This window comes from Cervus elaphus, chromosome 3 (assembly GCF_910594005.1).
Source record: "Cervus elaphus chromosome 3, mCerEla1.1, whole genome shotgun sequence".
NCBI lineage: Eukaryota > Metazoa > Chordata > Mammalia > Artiodactyla > Cervidae > Cervus > Cervus elaphus.
Genome location: NC_057817.1, coordinates 39,525,237 through 39,550,324, shown reverse-complemented (window position 1 = coordinate 39,550,324; position 25,088 = coordinate 39,525,237). Strand labels below are relative to the sequence as shown.

General features: G+C 35.3%; 1 protein-coding gene across 3 annotated transcripts in view; it reads left to right on the top strand.

The window, feature by feature from the left end:
• The window catches only part of LRRK2 (leucine rich repeat kinase 2), a 192,152-nt gene extending 171,354 nt beyond the window's left edge, over nucleotides 1-20,798 (top strand). For 2 of the 3 annotated variants that reach the window (XM_043886930.1, XM_043886919.1), the window contains exons 45-51: nucleotides 153-346; nucleotides 1,602-1,674; nucleotides 2,450-2,634; nucleotides 15,083-15,235; nucleotides 16,461-16,669; nucleotides 19,000-19,071; nucleotides 19,928-20,798. In XM_043886930.1, coding sequence (XP_043742865.1) covers nucleotides 153-346; nucleotides 1,602-1,674; nucleotides 2,450-2,634; nucleotides 15,083-15,235; nucleotides 16,461-16,669; nucleotides 19,000-19,071; nucleotides 19,928-20,049 — 1,008 coding nt within the window. In that variant the 3' untranslated portion in view covers nucleotides 20,050-20,798. The remainder of the gene's footprint in view (nucleotides 1-152; nucleotides 347-1,601; nucleotides 1,675-2,449; nucleotides 2,635-15,082; nucleotides 15,236-16,460; nucleotides 16,670-18,999; nucleotides 19,072-19,927) is intronic. The other variant, XM_043886939.1, reaches the window with a different exon arrangement.
• The last annotated feature ends 4,290 nt before the right edge of the window (nucleotides 20,799-25,088 follow it).

The window sequence follows — 25,088 nt, the reverse complement described above, 5'->3', positions numbered from 1 at the left end:
ATTTATTGTTGCAAGTTAAATAAAATCGTCACTGTTTTTAAAATTAAAAGCAAGAAAATAAGAAGTTAAATATGTGGATTACACAATTCTGTACAAATTGTAGACACAAGGTAGAACAAAGTCCTTTAGAGTGTGTTTTCTTTTCTTAATAGGAAGTTACTGATAGTAGAATACTGTGCCTTGCCTTGGTGTATCTTCCTGTTGAAAAGGAAAGTTGGATTGTGTCTGGAACACAGTCTGGCATGCTCCTTGTCATTAATACTGAAGATGGGAGAAAGAGGCATACTCTTGAAAAGATGACTGATTCTGTAACTTGCTTGTATTGCAATTCCTTTTCCAAGCAAAGGTAAGACAGTGAATTTGACCTTGAAGGAACATTACGTATCTTTTAGTTGACTTAATTATGTGCAAAATTGTTGCAGTATCAGCACAGCTTGCCTAATTTTTAACATTTTCCCATTGGTTGCTTGTCTTAAAGGGAATTATAGGAGGCCTCAAAGATGTTTGTGTTTTCCTGTAGACAGATAAGGCTGAGGCAGTTAAAAAATAGGTCAGTCATTTCTTCAGACCCCCCAGCCTTGCTTCATTTTACCTCAATTATCGCTCTAACTCTTCACAACTCATGACAGCAATGTACTTTCATAGGGCTTCTACCAAAAAGAGTTCTTATTCTTTCTCTAAATATATGTACATCGATAATCTGTTATATGCCTCTAAAGCATAGCACATAACTAACTACCAGATTAAAAAAAAAAAAAACTTCAATAAATGAATTCATACATTGTTAATAGGTGAAAATGGCTTAAACATTATCCGTTATTGAAATGGTAGAATTTCAGATATGAGTGATAGATTAGTTGCTGTAATATTTGGGGCAGTATGATTTCCATGAGTCATTTAGATTATAAGTCATATCCGTCAGTCAGTACCAGAAAATAAATAAGTATTAGAAAAATGTGAAGTCCAAGTTTTGGTGGCTGAAATATAAACTCCATTGGCAATGATCCAAAAATTATTGTTTGGATACTGTCAAAAATTTCATCAGACGAAGTCAAATAGGCAAGGAAGACTTTATGTTTAAGGTAATTGCAGTAGGGGAGAGGAATTGAACTCAGCTCTGCTGAAATAAAGGATGGGAGTTTTTAAACCCTTTAAGGAGCTAGTGGAAAAGTGCTGGAGGACTTTGGGGGAGGAGGAGGGTCAATGTGATAAGGCCATCTGTGTTGCTGATCGTTGCTTATTGAAATAGAGCTCCTACTGTCCTAAAAAGACTATGAGAAGGCATGTCATAGTCTGATGACATTTCAGAGTAGGCTCTCATATCCTTGAGAAAGTCATTCTTAAGTTATAAAACTTGCAAGGGTCTAGGAGAAGATCTGCATTTTAAATGGGCGGAGAAAGAAGTTACAATTTACTAAATGGGCGGAGAAAGAACTTACAATTTACGTTTTCTCTAGTGAATGCTGTAAGGAAAGGGAGGTCAGGGCCAATAACCAGGAAAAAAACCTGTCTAAAATTTAGTTAAGCTAGGGGGAATGTGAAGCCATCTTGGTCTCTATAATCATTGTTTTTACAACAATTTTGACATTTTTTTCTTTTAGCAAGCAAAAAAATTTCCTTTTAGTGGGAACTGCTGATGGCAACTTAGCAATTTTTGAAGATAAAACTGTTAAGGTAAATATTGAACACATTCTGCATCAAAATTTAAATTGTTTTATGTTTGTTCATCACCAGCCTCCTTCTGATTATAAACTCCCTGACACCAAGGATCATGTATTCTGCTTTTTATCTTTTCCTTGCTTCAGAAAGTCTTATACACAATAGATTCTTTATAAGTACTTGGTGATTAACTGTGTATATGAATGAACCAAGGAAAAATTGATAAATGAGATCTGATTTATAATATAGTGTTAGTAATGGAAATAATTCCATGTTTATATAAGTGAAGTAGATAATTTCTTATAAATGTATTGTGGAAGACAAGGGAAACAAGTTTTAAGTCTGGCTTGCTATCAGCCTATTCTTTAATCTTGAAGAAATCATTTGACTTTCTGTTCTTAAGATTCACGTTTATCATTAAAGCATTGATTCTCCACCCTTCATTCATCTGTGGTTCCATCTAGTCATTTAACATCCTACCCATTCATACTCTTTGTTATCAAAAAAGCTTATTTTCTAATGAGAGATAAAGAAGTAATTATAGTATAATTTTTAGGTTACTGCTGTACAAATTTTGCATGGAGAAGTGAAGAGATTGGTTATAAAGATAACCAAATACTATTTGAATTAAATCCTGTTTTTGTAAGCCATTTGAAAAATATATCCTGAATTTTTTTTTTATACCTCTAACCATTTAAGAGGGAAAGTAGTTTTTAAAAATCTCAAATTTTACACTATTTCATTCTGTAGATACTCAATTTACTGAATGTGTTTTCTCTTTTTGGCAAAGTGTAAAGGAGCCACTCCTTTGAAGATACTCAACATAGGAAATGTCAGCACTCCACTGATGTGTCTGAGTGAATCTGTGAACTTAACTGAAAAAAACATTATGTGGGGAGGATGTGGTACAAAAGTTTTCTCATTTTCTGATGATTTCACCATTCAGAAACTCATTGAGACCAGGACAAATCAGCGGTGAGTTATTCCTTTCTGTGCAGCTAATTTACCATTTTATTAATGTTTATTCTTTGTAATCATGTCAATAATACTGTCTGTAGTTCCCAACAAAAATCTTTCAAAATGCATACTTTATTTCTCTGTTGTAAATGTAAATATTCATTATGAAACTTGGCATAGGAATGTTAAAAAAATCACCCAGTCTAATCACATTTGGGATAAAATATGAAAATCCATGGTAATTTTAGTAGTGTTTATCACTTTAAATTTTTATCATTTTGATTATCTCTGTATCAAATTAAACATGGAATTTGAAAGAGAATCAACTCATTATTTTACAGAAGATATGAATTTTACACATACATTTTAGATAATTTTCTTTGTTCTTTCTTTTTTTATTGAGGTACAAAGGTTATATTCCATTTATAGTCATTATAAAATATTGGCTATATTCCCTGTGTTATATGGTATATCCTTTTAGCTTATTTTATACATAGTAATTTGTGCTTCTTAATTTCCTAACATTATCTTGGCCCTCCCCTCTTTCCTCTCCACATTGGTAAACACTAGTTTGTCCTCTGTATCTGTGAGTGTGTTTTAATTTTTTATGTTCACTAGTTTGTTTTATTTTTTAGATTCTACATATAAGTGAGATCAAATAGTATTTGTCTTTCTTTGGCTTATTTCACTTAGCATAATAACCTCTAAATTCATTCATGTTGTTGCAAATGGCAAAATTTCAATCATTTTGTTGGTGGGTATTATTCTATTGTATATTTATAATACCATATCTTTTTTTTTCATTCATCTGATGGTGGACACTTAGGTTGCTTCCATATCTTGCCTATCATTAGAGTGCTTGTATCATTTCTTTTTTTTTTTTTTTTGAATAAATACCCAGGAGTGGTATTTCTGGGTCATATGGTAGTTCTATTTTTAGTTTTTTGAGGGATCTTCATACTTTTTTTCCATAGTGGCTGCACCATTTTCACAACCAGTGTATGAGGTTTCCCTTTTCTCTACACTCTTGCCAATGCTTGTTATTTGTGGTCTTTTTGATACTAGCCATTCTGAAAGGTGTGAGGTGATATTTCACTGTGGTTTTAATTTAAGCTTCTCTGATGATACTAATGGTGAGCACCTTTTCATGTGCCTGTGGATCATCTGTATGTCTTCTTTGGAAAAATGTCTAATGGGTCTCTGTCCTTTTATTAATTTTGTTTTTGTATTTTTAATGTTGATTTATAGGAGCTATTTATATATTTTGGATATTAACACCTTATCAGTCATATCATTTGCAAATATTTACTTCTATTCAGTAGGTTGTCTTCATTTTGTTGATGGTTTCCTTCACTGTGCAAAAGTTTTTAAGTTTACTTAGCTCCTCCCATTTATTTTTGCTATTATTTTCTTTGCTTTAGGAGACAGATCCCCCCAAAATTATTGCTGCAATTTATGATAGAGAGTGATATCCAGTCTTGCATTCAAGTCTTTAATCCATTTTGAGTTTGCTTTTGTATATGTTGTTAGAGAATCTTCTATGTTTCACTCTTTTCCATATACCTGCCTATTTCTTCCAGCACCATTTGTTGAAGAGACTGTCTTTTCTCTATTGTACATTCTTATTCTTGCCTTCTTTATTGTAGATTAATTGAACGTAAGTGAGTTGGATTTATTTCTGGTCTCTTGTATTTGATTGATATGTGTGTCTTTGTGCCAGTACGATACTATTTTGATTACCATAGCTTTGTAATCTAGTCTGAAGTCAGAGACGGTGATTCCTCCAGTTATGTTCTTTCTCAAGACTGTTTTGACTCTTTAAATCTTTTGTGTTTCCATACAAATTTTATGTTCTGTGAAAAATTCTGTTGGTGTTTTAGTAGGGATTTCATTGAATATATAGATTGCCTTGGGTAGTATGGTCATTTTGACATTATTAATTCTTCCAGTCCATGAAGATGGTATATCTTTCCATCGGTTTCTGTCATCTTCAGTTTCTTTCATGAGTCTTACAGTTTTCCAGGTACAGGTCTTTTATCTGCTAGGTAGGTTTATTCCTTGTTATTTTATTCATTTTGATGCAGTTGTTAATGGAATTGTTTCCTTAATTTCTCTTTCTGATTGTTTGTTGTTAGTGTACGGAAATGCAACAGATTTCTGTATCCTGCCACTTTATTGAATTCATTAATGAGCTCTATTAGTTTTCTGGCAGTGTCTTTAGGATTTTCTATGTGTAGTATCATGTCATCTGCAAACAGTGACAGTTTTACTTTTTTCTTTCTAATTTAGATTCCTTTTATTTCTTTTTCTTGTCTGATAGCTGTGTCTTGGACTTCCAATATTATCTTCAATAAAATTGGTGAGAGTGGGCATCTTGTCTTGTTCCTGACCTCAGAGGAGATGCTTTTCACCCGTGAGAATGATGTTAACTATATGCTTGCCATATATGACCTGTATTGTGGTCCCCTCTGTGCCTACTTTCTGAAGAGCTTTTTTAATCATAAATGAATGTTGAATTTTGTCAAAAGGCTTTTCTGCCTCTATTGAGATGATCATATGATTTTTATCCTTCAGTTTGTTAGTGTGGTATATAACATTGATTGATTTGTGGAGACTGAAAAATCTTTGCACTGCCTGGTTAGTCTTACTTGATAGTGATGATCCTTTTAATGTATGGATTTGGGTTGCTAATATTTAGTTGAGGATTTTTGCATCTATGTTTATCAGTGGTATTGACCTGTAATTTTTCTTTTTTTGTATGTTTTCTTTGTCTGGTTTCAGTACTAGGGTGATACTGGCCTCATAGAATAAATTCAAGAACATTCCTTCCACTATAATTTTCTGAAATATTTTGAAAATGTTTGATAAAATTCATCTGTGAAGCTCTCCGGTCCTGAATTTTTGTTTGTTGGGACTTTTTTTTATTATTACTGGCTCAATTTCAATAGTAGTGATTGTTTTGTTCATATTTTACATTTCTTTCTGATTCAGTATTGTTACATTGTACATTTTTAGGAATTTGTCCATTTTTTTTTCTAGGTCATCCTTTCTTTTTTTTTTTTTTGCATATTGTTTGCAGTAATCCCTTATGATCCTTTGTATTTCTGTGATGTTGGTTGTAGCTTCTTTTTCTTTTTGATTTTATTAATTTGAGCCCTCTCCCTTTTTTTCTTGATTATCAATTTTATCTTTTTAAAGAACCTGCTCTTAGTTTTATTTATGTTTACTATTGGTTTTTTAGACTGTATATCATTTACTGCTTGTCTTATCTTTATGATATCTTTCCCTGTGGTAACTTTGGGTTTTGTTTGTTCCTGTTTTTCTAGTTCCTTTAAGTGAAAGGTTAGCTTGTTTATTTGAGAATCTTAATTTTTCTGAAGTCACCTTTTTTCACTGTAGATTTCCTTTTTTTGAACTGCTTCTACTGTATCCCATATAATTGGATCTTCATGCCTCATTTTCATTTGTCTTCAGTTGTTTTTTATTTCTTCTTTGATTTCTTCAGTGACCCATGTTATGTAGTATCATATTATTTAGTTTCCATGTACTTGTTCATTTTGCAGTTATTTCCTTATAGTTGATTTTTAGTCTCAGCAAATGGTCTGAAAAGCTATTTTATGTGATTTCAATTTTCTTAAAAGAGATGGAGTACCCATCATAGTCAACAAAAGAGTCTGAAATGCAGTACTTGGATGCAATCTCAAAAACGACAGAATGATCTCTGTTCATTTCCAAGGCAACAATTCAATATTACAGTTATTCAAGTCTATGCCCTGACCAGTAACGCTGAAGAAGCTAAAATTGAATGGTTCTATAAAGACCTACAAGACCTTTTAGAACTAACACCCAAAAAAAGATGTCATTTTCATCATAGGGGACTGGAAGCAAAAGTAGGAAGTCAAGAAACGCCTGGAGTAATAGGAAAATTTGGCCTTGGAGTACAGAATGAAGCAGGGCAAAGGCTAGTAGAGTTTTGCCAAGAGAACGCACTGGTCATAGCAAACACCCTCTTCCAACAACACAAGAGAAGACTCCACATATGGACATCTCCAGACGGCCAACACTGAATTTAGATTGATTATATTCTTTGCAGCCAAAGATGGAGAAGTTCTATACAGTCAGGAAAAATAAGATGGGGAGCAGACTGTGGCTCAGATCATGAACTCCTCATTGCCAACTTCAGACTGAAATGGAAGAAAGTGGGGAAAACCACTAAGCCGTTCAGATATGACCTAAAATAAATCCCTTATGATTATACAGTGGAAGTGAGAACTAGATTTAAGGGGCTAGATCTGATAGACAGAGTGCCTGATGAACTATGGGCAGAGGTTCATGACATTGTACAGGAGACAGGGATCAAGAATATCCTCAAGAAAAAGAAATGCAAAAGACCAAAATGACTGTCTGAGGAGGCCTTACAAATAGCTGTGAAAAGAAGAGATGCTAAAAGCGAAGGAGAAAAGGAAAGATATACCCATTTTAATGCAGAGTTCCAAAGAATAGCAAGGAGAGATAAGAAAGCCTTGCTCAGTGTTCAGTGCAAAGAAATAGAGGAAAACAATAGAATGGGAAAGACTAGAGATCTCTTCAAGAAAATTAGAGATACCAAGAGAACATTACATGCAAAGATGGGCTCAATAAAGGACAGAAATGGTATGGTCCTACAGAAGCAGAAGATATTGAGAAGAGGTGGCAAGAATACACAGAAGAACTACAAAAATATCTTCATGATCCAGATAATCATGATAGTGTCATCACTCACCTAGAGCCAGACATCCTGGAATGTGAAGTCAAGTGGGCCTTAGGAAGCATCACTACATACAAAGCTAGTGGAGGTGATGGAATCCCAGTTGAGCTATTTCAAATCCTAAAAGATGATGCTGTGAAAGTGCTGCACTCAATATGCCAGCAAATTTGGAAAACTCAGCAGTGGCCACAGGACTGGAAAAGGTCAGTTTTCATTCCAACCCCAAAGAAAGGCAATGCCAAAGAATGCTCAAACTACCACACAATTGCACTCATCTCACACACTAGTAAAGTAATGCTCAAAATTCTCCAAGCCAGGCTTCAGCAATACGTGAACCATGAACTTCCAGATGTTCAGGCTGGTTTTAGAAAAGGCAGAGGAACCAGAGATCAAATTGCCAACATCAGCTAGATCATCAAAAAAGCAAGAGAGTTCCAGAAAAACATCTATTTTTGCTTTAATGACTATGCCAAACCTTTGACTGTGTGAATCACAATAAATTGTGGAAAATTCTGATAGAGATATGAATACCAGACCACCTGACCTGCCTCTTGAGAAACCTGTATGAGGGTCAAGACGCAACAGTTAGAACTGGACATGGAACAACAGACTGGTTCCAAATAGGAAAAGGAGTACATCAAGGCTGTATATTGTCACCCTGCTTATTTAACTTTTATGCAGAGTACTTCATGAGAAATGCGGGGCTGGGAGAAGCACAAGCTGGAGTCAAGATTGCCGGGAGAAATATCAATAATCTCAGATATGCAGATGACACGACCCTTATGGCAGAAAATGAAGAAGAACTAAAGAGCCTCTTGATGAAAATGAAAGAGGAGAGTGAAAAAGTTGGCTTAAAACTCAACATTCAGAAAACTAAGATTATGGCCTCCAGTCCCATCACTTCATGGCAAATAGATGGAGAAACAGTGGAAACGTGGCTGACTTTATTTTTTTGTGCTCCAAAATCACTGCAGATGGTGACTGCAGCCATGAAATTAAAAGATGCTTACTCCTTGGAAGGAAAGTTATGACCACCCTAGATAGCATATTAAAAAGCAGAGACATTACTTTGCCAATAAAGGTCAGTCTAGTCAAGGCTATGGTTTTTCCAGTGGTCATGTATGGATGTGAGATTTGGACTATAAAGAAAGCTGAGCGCAGAAGAATTGATACTTTTGAACTGTGGTGTTGGAGAAGACTCTTGAGAGTCCCTTGGACTGCAAGGAGATCCAACCAGTCCATCCTAAAGGAGATCAGTCCTGGGTGTTCATTGGAAGGACTAATGTTGAAGCTGAAACTCCAATACTTTGGCCACCTCATACGAAGAGCTGACTCGTTTGAAGAGACCCTGATGCTGGGAAAGATTGAGGGCAGAAAGAGGAGGGGACGACAGAGGATGAGATGGTTGGATGGTATCACCAACTCAATGGACATGAGTTTGGTAGGCTCTGGGAGTTGGTGATGGACAGTGAGGCCTGGCGTGCTGCAGTTCATGGGATCACAAAGAGTCAGACATGACTGAGCGATGGAACTGAGCTGAACTGAAGTTTCTTAAATTTACTGAGGCTTATTTTGTGCCTTAGCATGTGATATATCCAAGAGTATGTTGCACGTGTACTTGAAAAGAATGTGTATTCAAATGCTTTTGAATAGAATGTGATTCAGTTTATATATATGTCAAATTCATCTGGTATAATTTATTATTTAATGCCAACATTTCCTTATTGATTTTCTGTATGGATGATCTGTCCATTGATGTAGGTGTTGTGTTAAGGTCCTCAACTATTGCTGTAGTACTGTTGATTTCTCCCTTTATGTCTGTTAATAATTGATTTACATATTTAGGTTCTTCTATGTTGGGTGAAGATATTAACAATTGTTATATCTTTTTTGAATGACCCCTTGATCATTATGTAATGTCCTTCTTTGTTTCCTATAAAAGACTTTGTTTTGAAATCTATTTTTCTGATATAAGTATCGCTGCCTCAGCTTTTTTAAAATTTCCATTTGCATCGAATTCCTTTTTCTGCCCCTGAACTTTTCAGTCAGTTTATATCTGAATTGGGTCTTTTGTAGGCTGCATATATACAAATCTTGCCTCTGTATTGATTTTACCACTCTGTCTTTGATTAAAGCATTTATTCCAGTTTACATTTAAAGTAGTTATTCATATGCATGTTCTTTTTGCCATTTTGCTAAATGTGTTGAGTTTGTTTTTGTAGGTGCGTTTTGTTACTTTCCTCTCTTTTGTTGTTCTCTCATGTATTTTGATGAATATCTTTAGTGCTGTTTCAAATTCCTTTTTCTTTTGTTTATATCTATTATAGACTTTCAGCTTGTCACTGCTGTGAGTTTTACATGTGGAAATATATATGGAAGAAAATGCAAGTGAGAGTCTATCAGTTGTGTCTGATTCTTTCCAACCTGTGGTATATAGCCTGCCAGGCTCCTCTGACTAATGAATTTTCCAGGCAAGAATACTGGAGTGGGTGGGTAGCCATGCCCTTCTTCAAGGGATGTTCCCAACCCAGGGATCAAACCCAGGTCTCCTCCATAACAGGCAGAGTCTTTAACTGTTTTAAGTTGCTGATCTCTTAATTTCAAATACATTTTATCAACTTTGCATTTGTGCTCTCCTCCCCTCACAATTATGGTTTTTTGACACCATGTTTTACATATAATTTCTTTGTATGTGTCTTAACTGCTTGTGGATATACATGAATTTACTACTTTTGTCTTTTACCCTTACTATTAGCTCTGTGTATGGATGCTTTCCTATCTTTAGTACCAGTTTGCCCTTACTGATGAAGTTTTTCAATTTATAATTTTCAATTTTCTTGTTGCCCTTCCTTTATCACTTAGAGAGTTACTTTAACATTTCTTGTAAGGCTGGTTTGGTTGTGCTGAACTTTTTTAGCTTTTGCTTGTCTGTGAAGTTTTTGATTTCTCATCTAATCTGAATGAGAGCCTTGCTGGATAGAGTATTCTTGGTTTTTAAGTTTTTCCCTTTCATCATTTTAAATGTATCATACCACTTCCTTCTGGCCTACAAAGTTTCTGCTGAAAAATAAGCTGATAACCTTATGGGAACTCCTTTGTATGTTATTTGTTGTTTTTCTCTTTTATTATAATATTATCTCTGTATTTTTATTTTTTTAAATTTTAATTACAGTGTGTCTTGGTATGTTTGTTTTTGAGTTAATCCTCTATGGGACTCTGCTTTCTGAATTTAGGTATCTATTTCCTTTCCCAGGTTAGGGAATTTTTCATCTATTATATCTTCTATTATGCTCTCAGCCCATTTCTCCGTGTCTCTCTTCTTCTTCTTGGACTCTTATTCACTTTATAGTGAATATTATTGGTCTTGATGTTGTCCCATTAGTTTCTTAAATTGTCCTCATTTCTATCATTATTATTTTTTTTTCTGTTAAGCATCATTGATTTCCACTACTGTTTCTTCCAGGTTATTGATTCATTCATCTGTATCATTTAATATACTATTGATTTCTTCTAGTACATTTTAAATTTCACTTATATTCTTTATCTCTGTTTGGTTGTTGTTTGTATTTTATAAATCTTTGTTAAAGCTTCTAATGTCTTGCTCTGTGCATCAGTTCTCTTGAGTTCTATGATCATCTTTATGATCACTACTCTGAACTCTTCTCAGGTTGATTGCCTAACTCAACTTTGCTTAGCTCTTTTTCTGGGGTTTTATTTTGTTTATTCATTTGAAACATGTTCCTCTGTCTCTTAATTTTGCCTGAATTGCTTTTTTATATTGACTTATCTGGTAGGTTGGTTATGGTTCCTGACTTTGAAGAACTGGCCTTTTGCAGGAGACATCTTTTGTTCCCAGCAGTGTATTCCCCTCTCATCACCAGCGCTATATGCTCTACAGATTCCCCCATGAGGGCTATAGGGTCTTTCTGTTGCAGCTGGCTGACTGTGTGAGCAGTCAGCTAAACTTGGTTGGCCTCTGGTCCATTTGGTTGCTCAATCTTGCCTTGTATGGAGGCTAAGATGACCTCTGGTTTGTGGTACTGGGTTACCAGGCATCTGACTGTGGAACTTTGGGGAACCCTGGACTAGTGCTGAGTTACTGATGGATGGAGTCAGGGTCCAGGAGACCCAGAGGCTGTTGCCTGCCCACTAATGGATAAAATCAGGTCATGGAGCTAGTGTGGCATACTGGCAGGCAGAAACAAGTCCTGGATTCTTTGTTCAGGGCAAAGGGGTCCCAGAGCATGTTGTTGGTGTGTGGGACTGGTTCCTGAAATATTTGGCTGTGTGGCCTGTGGTTTCTTGAAGCTTGTGCTGGCCTGCCAGTATCTGTGTCCCCTGGGTGAGCTGCAGTTGCCTCCTACCCCAGCTTCTGCCTTCTATTCCGGAGTATGTGGTGTATTGTGTGTGCCCTTTAAGTGTGAATTCTCTGTTTTCCCCAGCCCTCTGGGACTCCCAGAAGTAAGCCCCACTGCCATTCAATACCAAATGCTCTGGGGGCTTGTCTTCCTGGTGCAGGACTTCTGGATTGGAGAGCTTGAAGTGGGTTTGAACTTCTCCCTCCTCTGGGAGTGCTTCTGCAGTCGTAACTGTTCTCCCATTTGTGAAGCGCCTACCTGGGGGTATTGGATTTGACCATATCATGACCCAGTCCCTTCTGCCTCTCTCAATTTGATGTCTTCTTTGTATCTTTGGTTGTAGAAGATCTTTTCTGGTAGGTTCTAGTCTTTTTTAAATCTATGATTGTTTTTCAAATAGTTGTGATGGTGTGCCTGTGAGAAGAGGTCGACCCAGGGTCTTCTCCTCCACTTATCTTGCACACTTTCCCTGTGGATAATTTTAACTACTGATTGTAGGAAATGAACCAGGAATTAAGTCTTCTCTAGAGTTGATAATTATGCAGACATTTCCTCAAAAGAAGAGTTAGTGATACCAATTTCAAGCAGAATAAAATAAAATATAAACCTTGTTCCAATTTGTTGTTTCAGTTTTTTAAATTGTGTTTTAACCAGAGCATTGCAGTTGGTTCTTATTCATCATATTCCTCAGTGAGAAGCAGTGTAGGCTTTGGATAAGAGCATAGATTGTTCATATCTGGCTTTGTCATGTATTGGTTATGTGAACTTGGCAAGAACTTCTCAAATCTTCAGTCCTCTCTAACCTGAGGATGGTAATGTACCCTGTCTCAAAGAGATATTTGAAAAACTAAAGAATAAAAAGTAATATAAGGAACTTAATACAAGATCCAGCACTTGGTAAGCTCTCAATAAATGTTAGATAATTCTCATGATTATTATTAGCTTTAAGTGAGAAATCTTTATCTCAGGGAATATCCTAGTTTTTCAACATCCATCTAATTGCCCAAGACTGAAACTTGGGAAAAATCCATGATTCTTCTGTGTTAACTCTTTAACCACTTGACGCTCTTCCTGACTCTCAAATACTTATACTTCTTACTGTTTCATTGCTGCTACCATGGGCCAAGCTGCCATCTACCATCAAAGGCCTGGCCATTTTAACAATGGCAGAGAGTTCTCAAACCTCTGATTGTCTTCCGTTCAATCCATTCTCAACATTTCAGGCAGAGGGATTGTTCTAAAATGCAAATCAAGCTGATGCCACTCCCCTGCTTAAAACTGACCCGTATATTCCAGTGTCTTTTGTATGAACTCCAAGTTCCTTGAGATGACTTACCAGACTTTCATGATTTAGTCCTTGCTTATCTCTGTAGATTCATGTTTTGCAACCTCCTTACCCTCTGTGCCTTAGTCAAAATGAATTTGTCTTGATTTTGAAGACAGCCTACTCCCTCTCACTCCAGCCTTTACATGTGGTTCTTTGTTTTTCTGGATGACTACTATGCCTGTTGTCTGTTTTAGTCCAAGAGTCACTTCTGGGTGGCTCTCTATGATCCCACCTGTGGCGATTGGGTGCCTTGGATTTCTTTTTTTTTCCTTCCGTTGTATTTGTTATTTCCCCTCACAATATCTGTCACAAAATTTTATAAATGTACTTTTAAAAATAATTTTCTCAATACCACTAGACATACTGCTTCTTAACTGGCCGCACATTAGAAGCCACTAGGGTGCCCTGAACCTACCTCAGAGCAATTAAAGCAGATGAATTAAGACTGGGGTGGGTCCCCCATGTATGTATTTATGTTTAGCTCTCAAGTGATTCTAAAGTGTGGTCAGAGTTCAGATACACTGCTATATATGGTAAATTCTCATGCTTGAGGATTTTCTGTTTTTTTTTTTTCCCCCAGAGATTTGTTTCCTAGCATATGGTAAATATTTGGTTAAACTTATTCTCATTCTGGCTTCCCAAGTGGCACTAGTGGTAAAGAACCTGCCTTCCAGTGTAGGAGATGTAAGAGACACGGGTTTGATTCCTGGGTTGGGAAGATCCTCTGGAGAAGGAAATGGCAACCCACTCCATCATTATTGCCTGGAGAATCCCATGGACAGAGGAGCCAGGCAGGCTACAGTCCATAAGGCTGCAAAGAGTCAGATATAACTGAACCAATTTAGCGCACACGCATATTCTTATTCTGTAGCTTCTACTTTTAACCAACTTAAACAGGCCTGCATATATAAGAAGAAAAGCCCCGCCCCCAATTCTTATATTTCACATAGAATGTTATGAGGTCATGGTATCAATTAGCCCCCTAAAATTCCCTTTAAGATTTGGAATATAGGTGCTTTACTAGATAGAATGGCCATAAATATCAGGCTCTCAAAGATATTCATTTCCAAAAAGAGATTAGGACCCAGTTTCACAGACACTTGGAAATATTTACTTCTTCTCAGAAGTTGTCACCCGTTGTCTGACATCTCCCTCCCATTAAGCAGATACCATGGTAAAGAGACAGGGTGGGGTCGGGACATACTAATGAATATGATTTTATATTTAATAATGTCTGTAATATTATTAAATACAGATTAATACTTTATATTTAATGCATCAGTTATGGGAAAAGGAATGGCTGGTCTGTTTCAGTCAGTCAGGGAGGAATTTGAGAGGAGCTGATATTTAAATTAAGCCTTGAGTACAGCTTGGAGTTTGCCATGCAGATGGAGCCTTTGGTAGCCAATCTGTTTGCAAAATGTGTGAAATGCCAAATATACTAGGTTGGAAGGTAGTTGTTTAAAATTGTCTGTCATTTTCCTTTATTTTCAAAGGGGAAAAATAACAATTTGCTTTCTAATATTTGGATGACGGTGTGGATTTTTTTTCCCCCATACCTTGACTGGCTTGTGTTGAGGCAGATATATTTTAATATTTGAAGACTGCCACTAAGGTGGATTTAAAGGTCTTATGATTTTACGTGTAAATGGGTGACCTTAATTTCCCAGTCACTCTTGACAATATGGATTTTTTTGCAGTATTATAAAGTTACAGATACTATGATGATTTTCTTAGAAATCAAGATACTATACATACTCAGATAATATAATAGTCTATAAATAACCAGATAAAACTGAAATTAATAAAATAGGAAGCAAATTTAAATTTTATCGTCAAGGAAGAAATATGAAGTAACCAGAAGTAGGTGAAGTATCAAAGTATTCTGTTCAGAATGGTTAGGGGACAATATGAAATAATTGTTTCTTTTTCAAAATAGTGTTAATCCTTTATATGCATTAAGAGCTAATATGAAGTTGTATTACATTTTGAAATAATAAAAAAATTAAATGACATTCTTTTCATTCCCTCTAGATTTTCTAATACATCTTTCAGTGATTCCAACATCATCGCAGTGGTGGTAGACACAGTTCTTTATGTTGCTAAGAAAAATAGCCCATGTGTGGAAGTGTGGGATAAGAAGACTGAAAAACGCTGTGAACTGATAGATTGTGTGCACTTTTTAAAGTAAATTAATTTTTTTTAATTTTTTTATTTTTTTGAATTATTTTACTGTAGAGGGAGTACTATGGGGCCTAGCTGCTGATCACATTTGTAAGTGTGACTGTGTTGTTGAATGTAGGTACAGTGTCATGGGTTCTTTATTTCATGCCCGTAACTGTCCTTACACTTCAGATTTCACAGAGGGAGGAAGTATGGCTTCTTTTTCTTCCTTTATACTTCTAAATAGAAAAATGTTAAGGAAAAAAAAATCCGGAAACAAAATCGTTAATGCTTTTTGGCACCATCTGTTGGTATCCAGCAAATTTCTTCTTTGGAAAAAAATGGAAACATAATAGATATGGTTTCTTCAAGGTATTACAAGGAAGAAGTCACAAAACAATATAAAATATGGGTGAAAAATGTATTAGACTGACCAGGATCAAGTGTGTAGGAGGCTTCACATAACCCACATACCTTGTGTGCTGCTGCTGGCATCCAGGATCATCACCAGTCTTATTTGCTAGCTACTGTATAGTTTTATTTTGGTTTTACTGTATAGAATTTTTTTTTTACCTTCTGGAGAACATTTTGATTATATACTATATTCATAAATTGAGATTTCAAAGTTTACTAGCACTTTAGTTTTTCTCTGGATGGTGAGGAGATTTCTGTTTGGAAGACTGGACAGTTCTGCCTGGTAAAAAAGGTCCTTTCCTGGAGTTCTAAAATTGTTGGAATTTTTTACATCTGGATACCTCATTTTTGTCATGAATTATTCATTAGCTCAGGGAAAAATTCAGTGATTTGGATTCATATCTTTTACATATACATGACTGTAGTTTTTCTTTTGTTTTATAACTTTTAAAATTCATGAAAAAAATTTGAAACTAATGCTTTTTTTCTTTATATTGAGCAGATACTGTTCATTTTTTGCTGGATTGCATAGGTTTGTTATATATAAAAATTATATCCATCTTATTTATTTCAGAGTTTCTTGAAGAGGCAATTGTTATCTTTGATAATTTATGCTTTAAATAGCAAAATGTGGCTCTTTGACTTTCTATATTTAGCAAAATTAGTTTCATATAATTTTAATGATATGTAATGAATCTTGTCATGTATTCATAATCCAAAATGTTGTTATATATATATATTTATGTGTGTGTGTGTCTGTATATATAGTCACACCTATTTTATCTCTTTATTTTTGAACAAAAAAGATTAATGCATGCTTGCTTTATGGTTTTAGGGAAGAACTCGTCAGAGTAAGCAAGGAATCGAAACACAAAATGTCTTATTCTGGGAGAGTGAAGACTCTCTGCCTTCAGAAGAACACTGCTCTCTGGATAGGAACTGGAGGAGGCCATATCTTACTCCTTGATCTTTCAACTCGTCGAATTATACGTATAATTCACAACTTTTGTGATTCTGTTAGAGTCATGATGACTGCACAGTTAGGCAAGTTTACTTATTTTAAATCTTTTTTCATATTCTCTTAAGACTATAAGAATATGTTTTCTCTTCACCTCCCAACATTGTATGAAGTGTCTCAGAAATTCACAGTGAAATTTTGCAAGATATATTTTGAAAAGGGGCCTTATAAGCATGAAGTGAGTAGATGTTTTTAGTCCCATAAGAGAAGCAGGTATTGTAAGTGAACACTAAATTTAGGTCTTGCTTTCTCTTTTTTCTTTATAATTAAGGCAAAAAATATATAATGTTGAGTATTTTTAACTTTTTGACAAAGAAATTTAAGCAGATGGTTATTTTTATCTTAGTTTAAACTTTCTACCCTTGTTAAGGAATACCATTTAGTTTTTCTTTCTGTAAATAAATTTATATTTTTTTACAGTATATACTGCTACAGTGTATATTCTTATAGCAATATATACTTCATAATCTAAATACAAATATTGGAAAATCATTATGTTTTATTTACCTTGTGTTTTCTGTTTTTCCTACTTTTCTACTCAACTATGAAGAAATCATGATAGCACATGATGCTCACTCAGAACTCTTATTTTGATTAGTTGTTTGCTTTAGGGAATAGACTTAGTATTTAAACAGAGTTGATCACAAAAATAGGGTTAAGTTCTATAAACTAGAGTTTATGTAACTTTGGGGCTTCCCTGGTGGCTCTGCAGTAAAAAAAATAAAATCCACCTTTAGTGCAGAAGACGTGAATTCGATCTCTGGGTCAGGAAGATTCCCTGGAGGAAGGCATGGCCACCCACCCCAGTATTGTTGCCTGGGAAATCCCATGGACAGAGGAGCCTGGCGGGCGTCAATCCATGGAGTCACAAAAGAGTCGGACGGATGTAACTTTAGCAAATGAATAATAAAAATGCTGGAACAGGATGAAGACAACAGTAAATTCCTTTTACAGGAATGTATTAAGGAGAGACCAATGTTTTTCTTCAGTCTCACAAATTTTCCATGAATAGGTGTCAGAGTTGCACAAAAGTTAGAATTAGGGGCTCCTAGTGACTGGCGACTGCCAGGACACTTGTCCATGCAAGCAAAGTAGCAGGTGTATGAGGGGCTGTCTCTCTAGTCTTCCTCACCAAGGTGGTTGTATCCTTTAATTTGTGTGTACTTGGTGTCCAAATGGTTGTTCATTACTGACATTATAGGGCAATTTCAATGGGTTTATTTGATTTTTTAAATAATTTAAACATAATCTACAATATACGGCATGATCTAGCTTCACCTCAGTTCTCTCGCCTTTGTCATTAGCCGTATTCTTCTCTGCTCTTTCTGCTCTAGAAGAAAGTTCAGCCCCTCTTAAATACCATGCTTCCTCCTACCTCAAAGTTTTGCGTGTGCTGTTTCATTTTGCCTAGTTAACTTAGTTACTGTTTAGTAACTAATCTCATCACTAGACCATAAACTCCATTTGTCTCTCTTTAATACATTCCTGGAAAAGGAATTTACTGTTGTCTTCATCCTGTTCCAGCATTTTTATTATTCATTTGCTAAAGTTACATCCATTGATGTTGTTTAGTAGCTAGGTCATGTCCGACTCTTTTGTGACTCCATGGATTGACGCCCGCCAGGCTCCTCTGTCCATGGGGTTTCCCAGGCAACAATACTGGGGTGGGTGGCCACGCCCTCCTCCAGGGAATCTTCCTGACCCAGAGATTGAATTCACGTCTCCTGCACTACAGGTGGATTTTTTTTTTTTTACTGCAGAGCCACCAGGGAAGCCCCAACATTACATGAACTCTAGTTTTACAGAACTTAACCCTATTTTTGTGATGGATTGAGTCTGCTTGTGTTTATTCCCAGGCCCTAGCCTAAGGCCCGGTACATAGAGGATTTGATGAATATTTGTTGAATAAATTATTGAATGACTTGAGAATAAAGTATGGTTATACGACAGTGTGGCAGTATATTACATGTCCATGCAACTCTCTATCCAAATGTTTCACATCTGACCAGCACATTATAGTATCAAAATCACTTTTGCATACACTATCTCTTTGATATTTAGCTTTTGTTGGAGTAATATATAAATATTGAGCCCATTTTGCAGACAGTTTCAACTGTTTTCTCAGATTCACACAATAAGAATCATAACAAGAAGGTAGACCAAATTTTCTAACTTTAACAACGTACTGGTCACCTTGCAGAGTATTTTTTGTTCAAACTCAGTTGAGGGATCTCTTAAGTAGTGGAATTGTAAGTTAATTTCCAAGGTTTTTGTGACTTAAAATATGAAGTTTTGTACTCTTTAAAGTCCAACTTATTATATTGTTTTAATAGAACTCTTTTATTTTTTAACAAAGGAAGCCTTAAAAATGTCATGCTGGTTTTGGGGTATAACCGGAAAAGTGCTGAAGGTACGCAACACCAAAAAGGTAATGTTAAATAGGATACTGTATTCCAAGCAGACTGCAATGACATGAATGATTATAACATATTATGTTTTTATACATTTAAGGTAAAGATTACATATGCATAAAACTTTAGGCATTTTTAATTGATAGCTTCTTTATGGTTCAAATAATTTAGATATAAATCTTCAAAATTAGGTTTTAGTGATTTAGCAGTGTAATATATTTTTCAGGTGAAGTAGAGCTAGCAACCATTATTAAATGAGAACTAGCTCAAACCCAGCATGGGTATTTTTCCTTAGATCTTACCTACTCCGTATTATCCAAATCATAGTCTGATTTTGAAAAGTGTTTGAAGAAGCTTTATTCTTTCAGAAAATGAAGTTTTATGTTACTAAAGGTCCATTGTTAAAACAGTGGTTAGTTCTATAATGTATTTTAAACACTTTCCAAATATAATTTCTTATAAATGGTAATAATTTAGTATGTTACTTTTATATGCATATGTATATATTGTGTGTGTGTGTGTGTGTGTGTGTGTATTTCCAGGAGGCACTAATGGTAAAGAACCTAGAGGCCAATGCAGGAGACTTAAGAGATCCAGGCTCAATCCCTGGGTTGGGAAGATGCCCTGGAGGAGGGCATGGCAACTTGCTGCAGTATTCCTGCTAGAAAATTCCATGGACAGAGGAGCCTGGAGGGCTACAGTTCATGGGGCCACAAAGAGTCAGGCACGCTTGAGCTCACATACACACACACACACACACATACATATACACACATACACATTTGTCTAACAGCTAGATATAAATTAACAAAATTAAGATAAAAATGTTTCATGGCAGATCTTTGTAATGTGATTTGTTTTTTAATTTTCTAGAGATACAGTCTTGCCTGTCTGTTTGGGACGTCAATCTTCCACATGAAGTGCAAAATTTAGAAAAACATATTGAAGTGAGAAAAGAATTAGCTGAAAAAATGAGAAGAATATCTGTTGAATAAGAGGGATATTGGAAATCTTTATCTTTGGATAGAAAAATGGTTATCTTCTCTTGTAAATATCTTTAAAAAATGTTTATGTATAAAAAGAGTAATTTCCACTACTTGCTGTTTGCTAATGTGTATATGAAGGAATGTTTATAGATTTTATTTTGTAAAAATGTACAAAATTGTTACCAGTGAAAGTATATTTTAAAGAACTATTTTAAATGTAATATTTCTTATATGTCCTAATTAAATTTGTGGATTAAGTAATAAAAGGAAATCTAAAAAGTACTTGATTATACTGAAACTTACAAAGTGGATAATTTTTTGTTTTGTTACTCATAATGAACATTATGTTTATTTTGCATTCTGTGATTAAGACAGGTCTGTTGCTGGATTATGTCTAGATATTCTGCAAAGTGGAATAAAAATATTAGAAAAGTTTTAATGTAATACATTCCTTCTTAGATTGCTTTAAAATGCAGTTATCATATATACTTGTAAATAGTCATTGAATTTGTACTAATGAAGCCGTTTGCTGGAACATGAGTTCTTTTTGTTGCTGATGTAAACAATGCATCTCATACAACTTCACTTCATCTAAAACAAAATGCCATAAAATGTGCAGATAAGAAACCAACATGTCAAAATCCACCTATTCAAGAGAGAGGTAGCTATTTCCTTTCCTATATTGCAACTCTGTCTTCGAATGTGAAGTCATAAAGTTTTATAATTGGTGTAAATAAAATGTTCAGTCCTTCAAGTGATATTGTTATGTTTTAATTTTGATTTTAAGTGCCAAACCCCACCACTGACTACTTATTCCCAATCTTCTTCACTCCAAATATTAGTACTCATCTTCTTCCTCAATTTGCGACTTGCAAATTCTACATCAGTCAGGTAGAAACTCTATTTTCAGAATTAGAGAATTATACAACTCCCTCCAAGACCATGGGGATAAGAATGTAACATTCCAGTTTGCTGAAATAGAAAAGAGCTTTAGCTATGATGGGTACCTGCTAACCTAGTCTTCTAAATTATACTTCAACTGTTTAAATAAATTCCTATAGTAGGAGTGTTGGGCTTCCCTGATAGCTCAGTTGGTAATGAATCCGCCGGCAATGCAGGGGACCCGGGTTCTATTCCTGGGTCAGGGATATCTGCTGGAGAAGGGATAGGCTACCCACCCCAGTGTTCTTGGGCTTCCCTTGTGGCTCAGCTAGTAAAGAATCTGCCTGCAATGCAGGAGTCCTGGGTTTGATCCCTGGGTTGGGAAGATCCTCTGGAGAAGGGAAAGGTTACCCACTCTAGTATTCTGGCCTGGAGAATTCCATGGACCTTATAGTCCATTGGGTTGCAAAGAGTCAGACACGACTGAGCAACTTTCACTTCACTTCCCTTCCCTTCATAATAGGAGTGTCAGGGTCAAGTACCTAGGTAACCATTTAAGTGTCATTTCTGTTTTAAAAGAAATTTTTTTTTGGTAAATCTGTTGGCCCTGGCCAAAATTTCTTATTTCAAACTATTCCCTGTGATAGGATGAAAGTGAAGTAAAAGTGTTAGCTGATTAGTCATATCTGACTCTTTGCAACCCCATGAACTGAAACCCACCAAACTCCTCTGTCCTTGAGATTCTCCAGGCAAGAATACTGGAGTGGGTTGCCATTCCCTTCTGCAGGGGATTTTCCCAAGCCAGGGTTCAATCCTGGGTCTCCTGCATTGCAGGCAGTTCCTGTATCGTCTGAACCCCCAGGGAAGCCTATGATAACTAGTCCATTTAATAGACTCATAACTGAGAATTTTATTATATGAAGCCTTTAAATTTCTTTATGTTAATGGTACTTTATAAATTATTAACCCTGATTCTCCATTTTCAAAAGGATCTATGTTTTAATTTATTTGTTGTGTAGTTTAAAAAAAAAGTCAGAAATAATGGAATTATTTGTTTCTGTGATATTTCTCATTGTTATTTGTACTTACATGCCAATTTTTCCAAAAGGCAATTATGGAAAAATACAAAATGAACATTAAATTCATTTTAAAAACACATTTGTGAATTTTAAAACTTTGTTTTGTTTTTCACATATAAGTCTGTAATCCATCTAAACTTTGTATTAATCTGTGCATGTTACATTCCACTATAGGAGATGCTAACTGAAGTTTTCTCCTGGAGATTTATTCAGTTTCCTGTAGTACAACCAGTTGTCAGGATCTCAGGATATAACCCAGTGGGCATAATATATTCTATTTTCAAATTCTCATAGAAATTTTAAGAAGAATTTTTCACTCTTGAGTACTATACAAAAAATTAGACCGATTTATTAAAAAAATAGTCATTAAATTTTTTTCTTCTAATTGGAACACTAAAAAAAATACTAACCATTATCAAAACATAAGTATTTACTATAATCAAAAATATACTTTTTATATGGGAATTTTAGATGTAAAGAAAGGAAGCCTCTATAAATCTAATTCTGGCAAGCATTATTGATTATGTGTGAACTATTTAGCTATTTTTCATCAAGACAGTAAGACATATATTGATGAAACAGTGCAGAAGTAGCAAAAGAGATGGCCTTCTTGTCAGTTTCATTGCTTCTTACTGGTTTGCTTTTTCTGTCCTGTGAAGTGAAGCTGCTCAGTCGTGTCCAACTCTTAGTGACCCTGTGGACTGCAGCCTACCAGCTCCTCCCATGGGATTTTCCAGGCAAGAGTACTGGAGTGGGTTGCCATGGCCTTCTCCACTTTTTCTGTCTACATTGGTCTAAATTCCATGTCAGACTATTAGAGCAAGGGGATTTCCTTGTGTCAAAGTGGTAGTTGCAAACAGTTAACAGGATTTTTTTTCTGCAATTACTGAAATAAACATATTAGGTGCAACTCTGTCAATGGTGTTAACTATGGACATAACTTTTTAATATGAAAATCAGTGTGACTGATAGGATTTATGATTATCTCTTCTCCAGTGAATTGCCTGCAGCTGCCTATTTCCTGATGGTACATCCCTGTTCTGAATTGGGTAATGTTCTGTGTTACAGGGTGGAGTGAGAATGCTCTGACTTTTTATTAGCGGGAGGGTAATTGGGAGTAGAGAACAAGGTTAAGGTTGAAGATCATCCAATGAAAACTCTTCTGCCTTAGCAAAGAATTATTTTTTGTAGGTAACTTTCATGTATTGCAATGAACCCCTTTTTTCTTCCCTCCCCTCCTACAATATGGTTTTTTAAAAAATTTATCTGCTTCATATCCACCATGTCTGAGCTACATTATAGGCTAGAACAATACCCCTGGCACATAGTCATATATGGGAAATTTAATTTGTCATTCTAAACCATCTATTAATTTCTTAAAATTTCTGGACAGTTCCTTCTTATAATAGGAAATTATAACATAAATGAAGTAATTTCAGTTTTATGTGACTAGTGTACTTGAATAAATCTGGGAGACTTGAATAAATCTGAGACATTGTAACTCTTAATTCAAAACTGATTTACAGACCAAATTAACATCACATGTGTTTCCAAAAAACATCAGAAGACTATTCTATTGAAAGTTGTTTTGTTTAGGTGCCTAGAAAAAAAAAACTTACATCTTCTCTGAAGGAATTATTTGTCCTTTTTCTCAAGTAACATAAGTTTTTAAAGACTAGTGGTATACATTTTAATATACGAAACCTACTAGTAAAGATGACAACATGAGAGAGAAGCTTCAGGATCAACTCAGAGCAAAAGAGTTCATCTAAGAGTCCTAATTCTGTTTCTGCAGAAACAGAATCTGCAAAAAAGATAAGTTTGAACATTTTTTCAGGTATCGGGAAACCGGAAGTATTGCATGACTAAGGAGATTTGAAAATAAAGCAAGTGAAACTTCTAAAAAGGAGAAGTACAATAGTTATAGTTAAAAGAAGCCATCTTTTTTGTTGTTGTTGTCTTTGCATTCAGAGAGCATGGTGAAATTGAGTCTTTTGTTGACTGACTTTTGGGAGCAAATATGCAATGTGCCATGCCATGTTCAGTCGTGTCTGACCCTGCTACCCCAGTCAGAGAACCGACCACCAGGCTCCTCTGTCCATGGGATTTTCCCAGCAAGAATGCTAGAGACGATTGCCCTTTTTCCCTCCAGATGATCTTTCTGACCCAGGAATCCAACCTGTGTCTCCTGGGTCTCCTGCACTGCAGGCAGATTCTTTACCGCTGAGCCAGTGGGGTAGACCAAAAGTGTCATAGATTAGTTTAATAGCATTTTAGATGAACAAAAAGTTAATGAGCCTAAAGATAAGTCAAAAGATATTTTTTATAGTGCAGCAGGTATAGCAAAATAGATCAATCATATACGCTGAGTAGTCAAGAATCCTGTGGGATAGGGGTAAGAATTTCAATTTTCTGGTTGGACTATTAGAAGAAGAATCGGGGAGAGTTGTATCTGAGGAGACAGTGGCTAAGAAATGGCTAGAACTGATAAAAGATAGCAATCTTCATACAAGAAGACTTGAGAATTTAAATTAGGATAAACTAAAAGATAGCTCCACATAGACACACAAATAAAATAAAAGACCTAGGTGATTCTCATAAACATTGCATTGAGTGATTAAAGCAAAACATAATAAACATTTTGCTTCTGTTCATACAAAAATGAAATGAAAAATTGAGCTCTATTGTTTAAGTATGCATAGATACATGGCAAAACTAGAAGCAGTAAAGAAATGGTGACTACAAATGTCAAGACAGTGATCATCTTTATAAAGGAGGAAGGGAATTATGATTCAGAAGCAGGCAGGTAGGGGATTCTAGGATGCCGGAAAATGTTTTATATCTAAAACATTGATGATTGGATGGGGTTTGGTTGTATAAAAATTTCTTAAATTATACATTTACATTTTATATACTTACTCATATTATCTCTCAATTGAAAATGAGATCATACTAATTTACCTGCACTAAACAAAGTAAATTGTCCTGAAGACATTTGCTAAAAAATCTTTTAAGTTTCTATAGTTCTTCTTATCTCTTTGTGTTTAGTTTTTAGTAGGACATATGGTTTGATAGGGAATAAGTCAT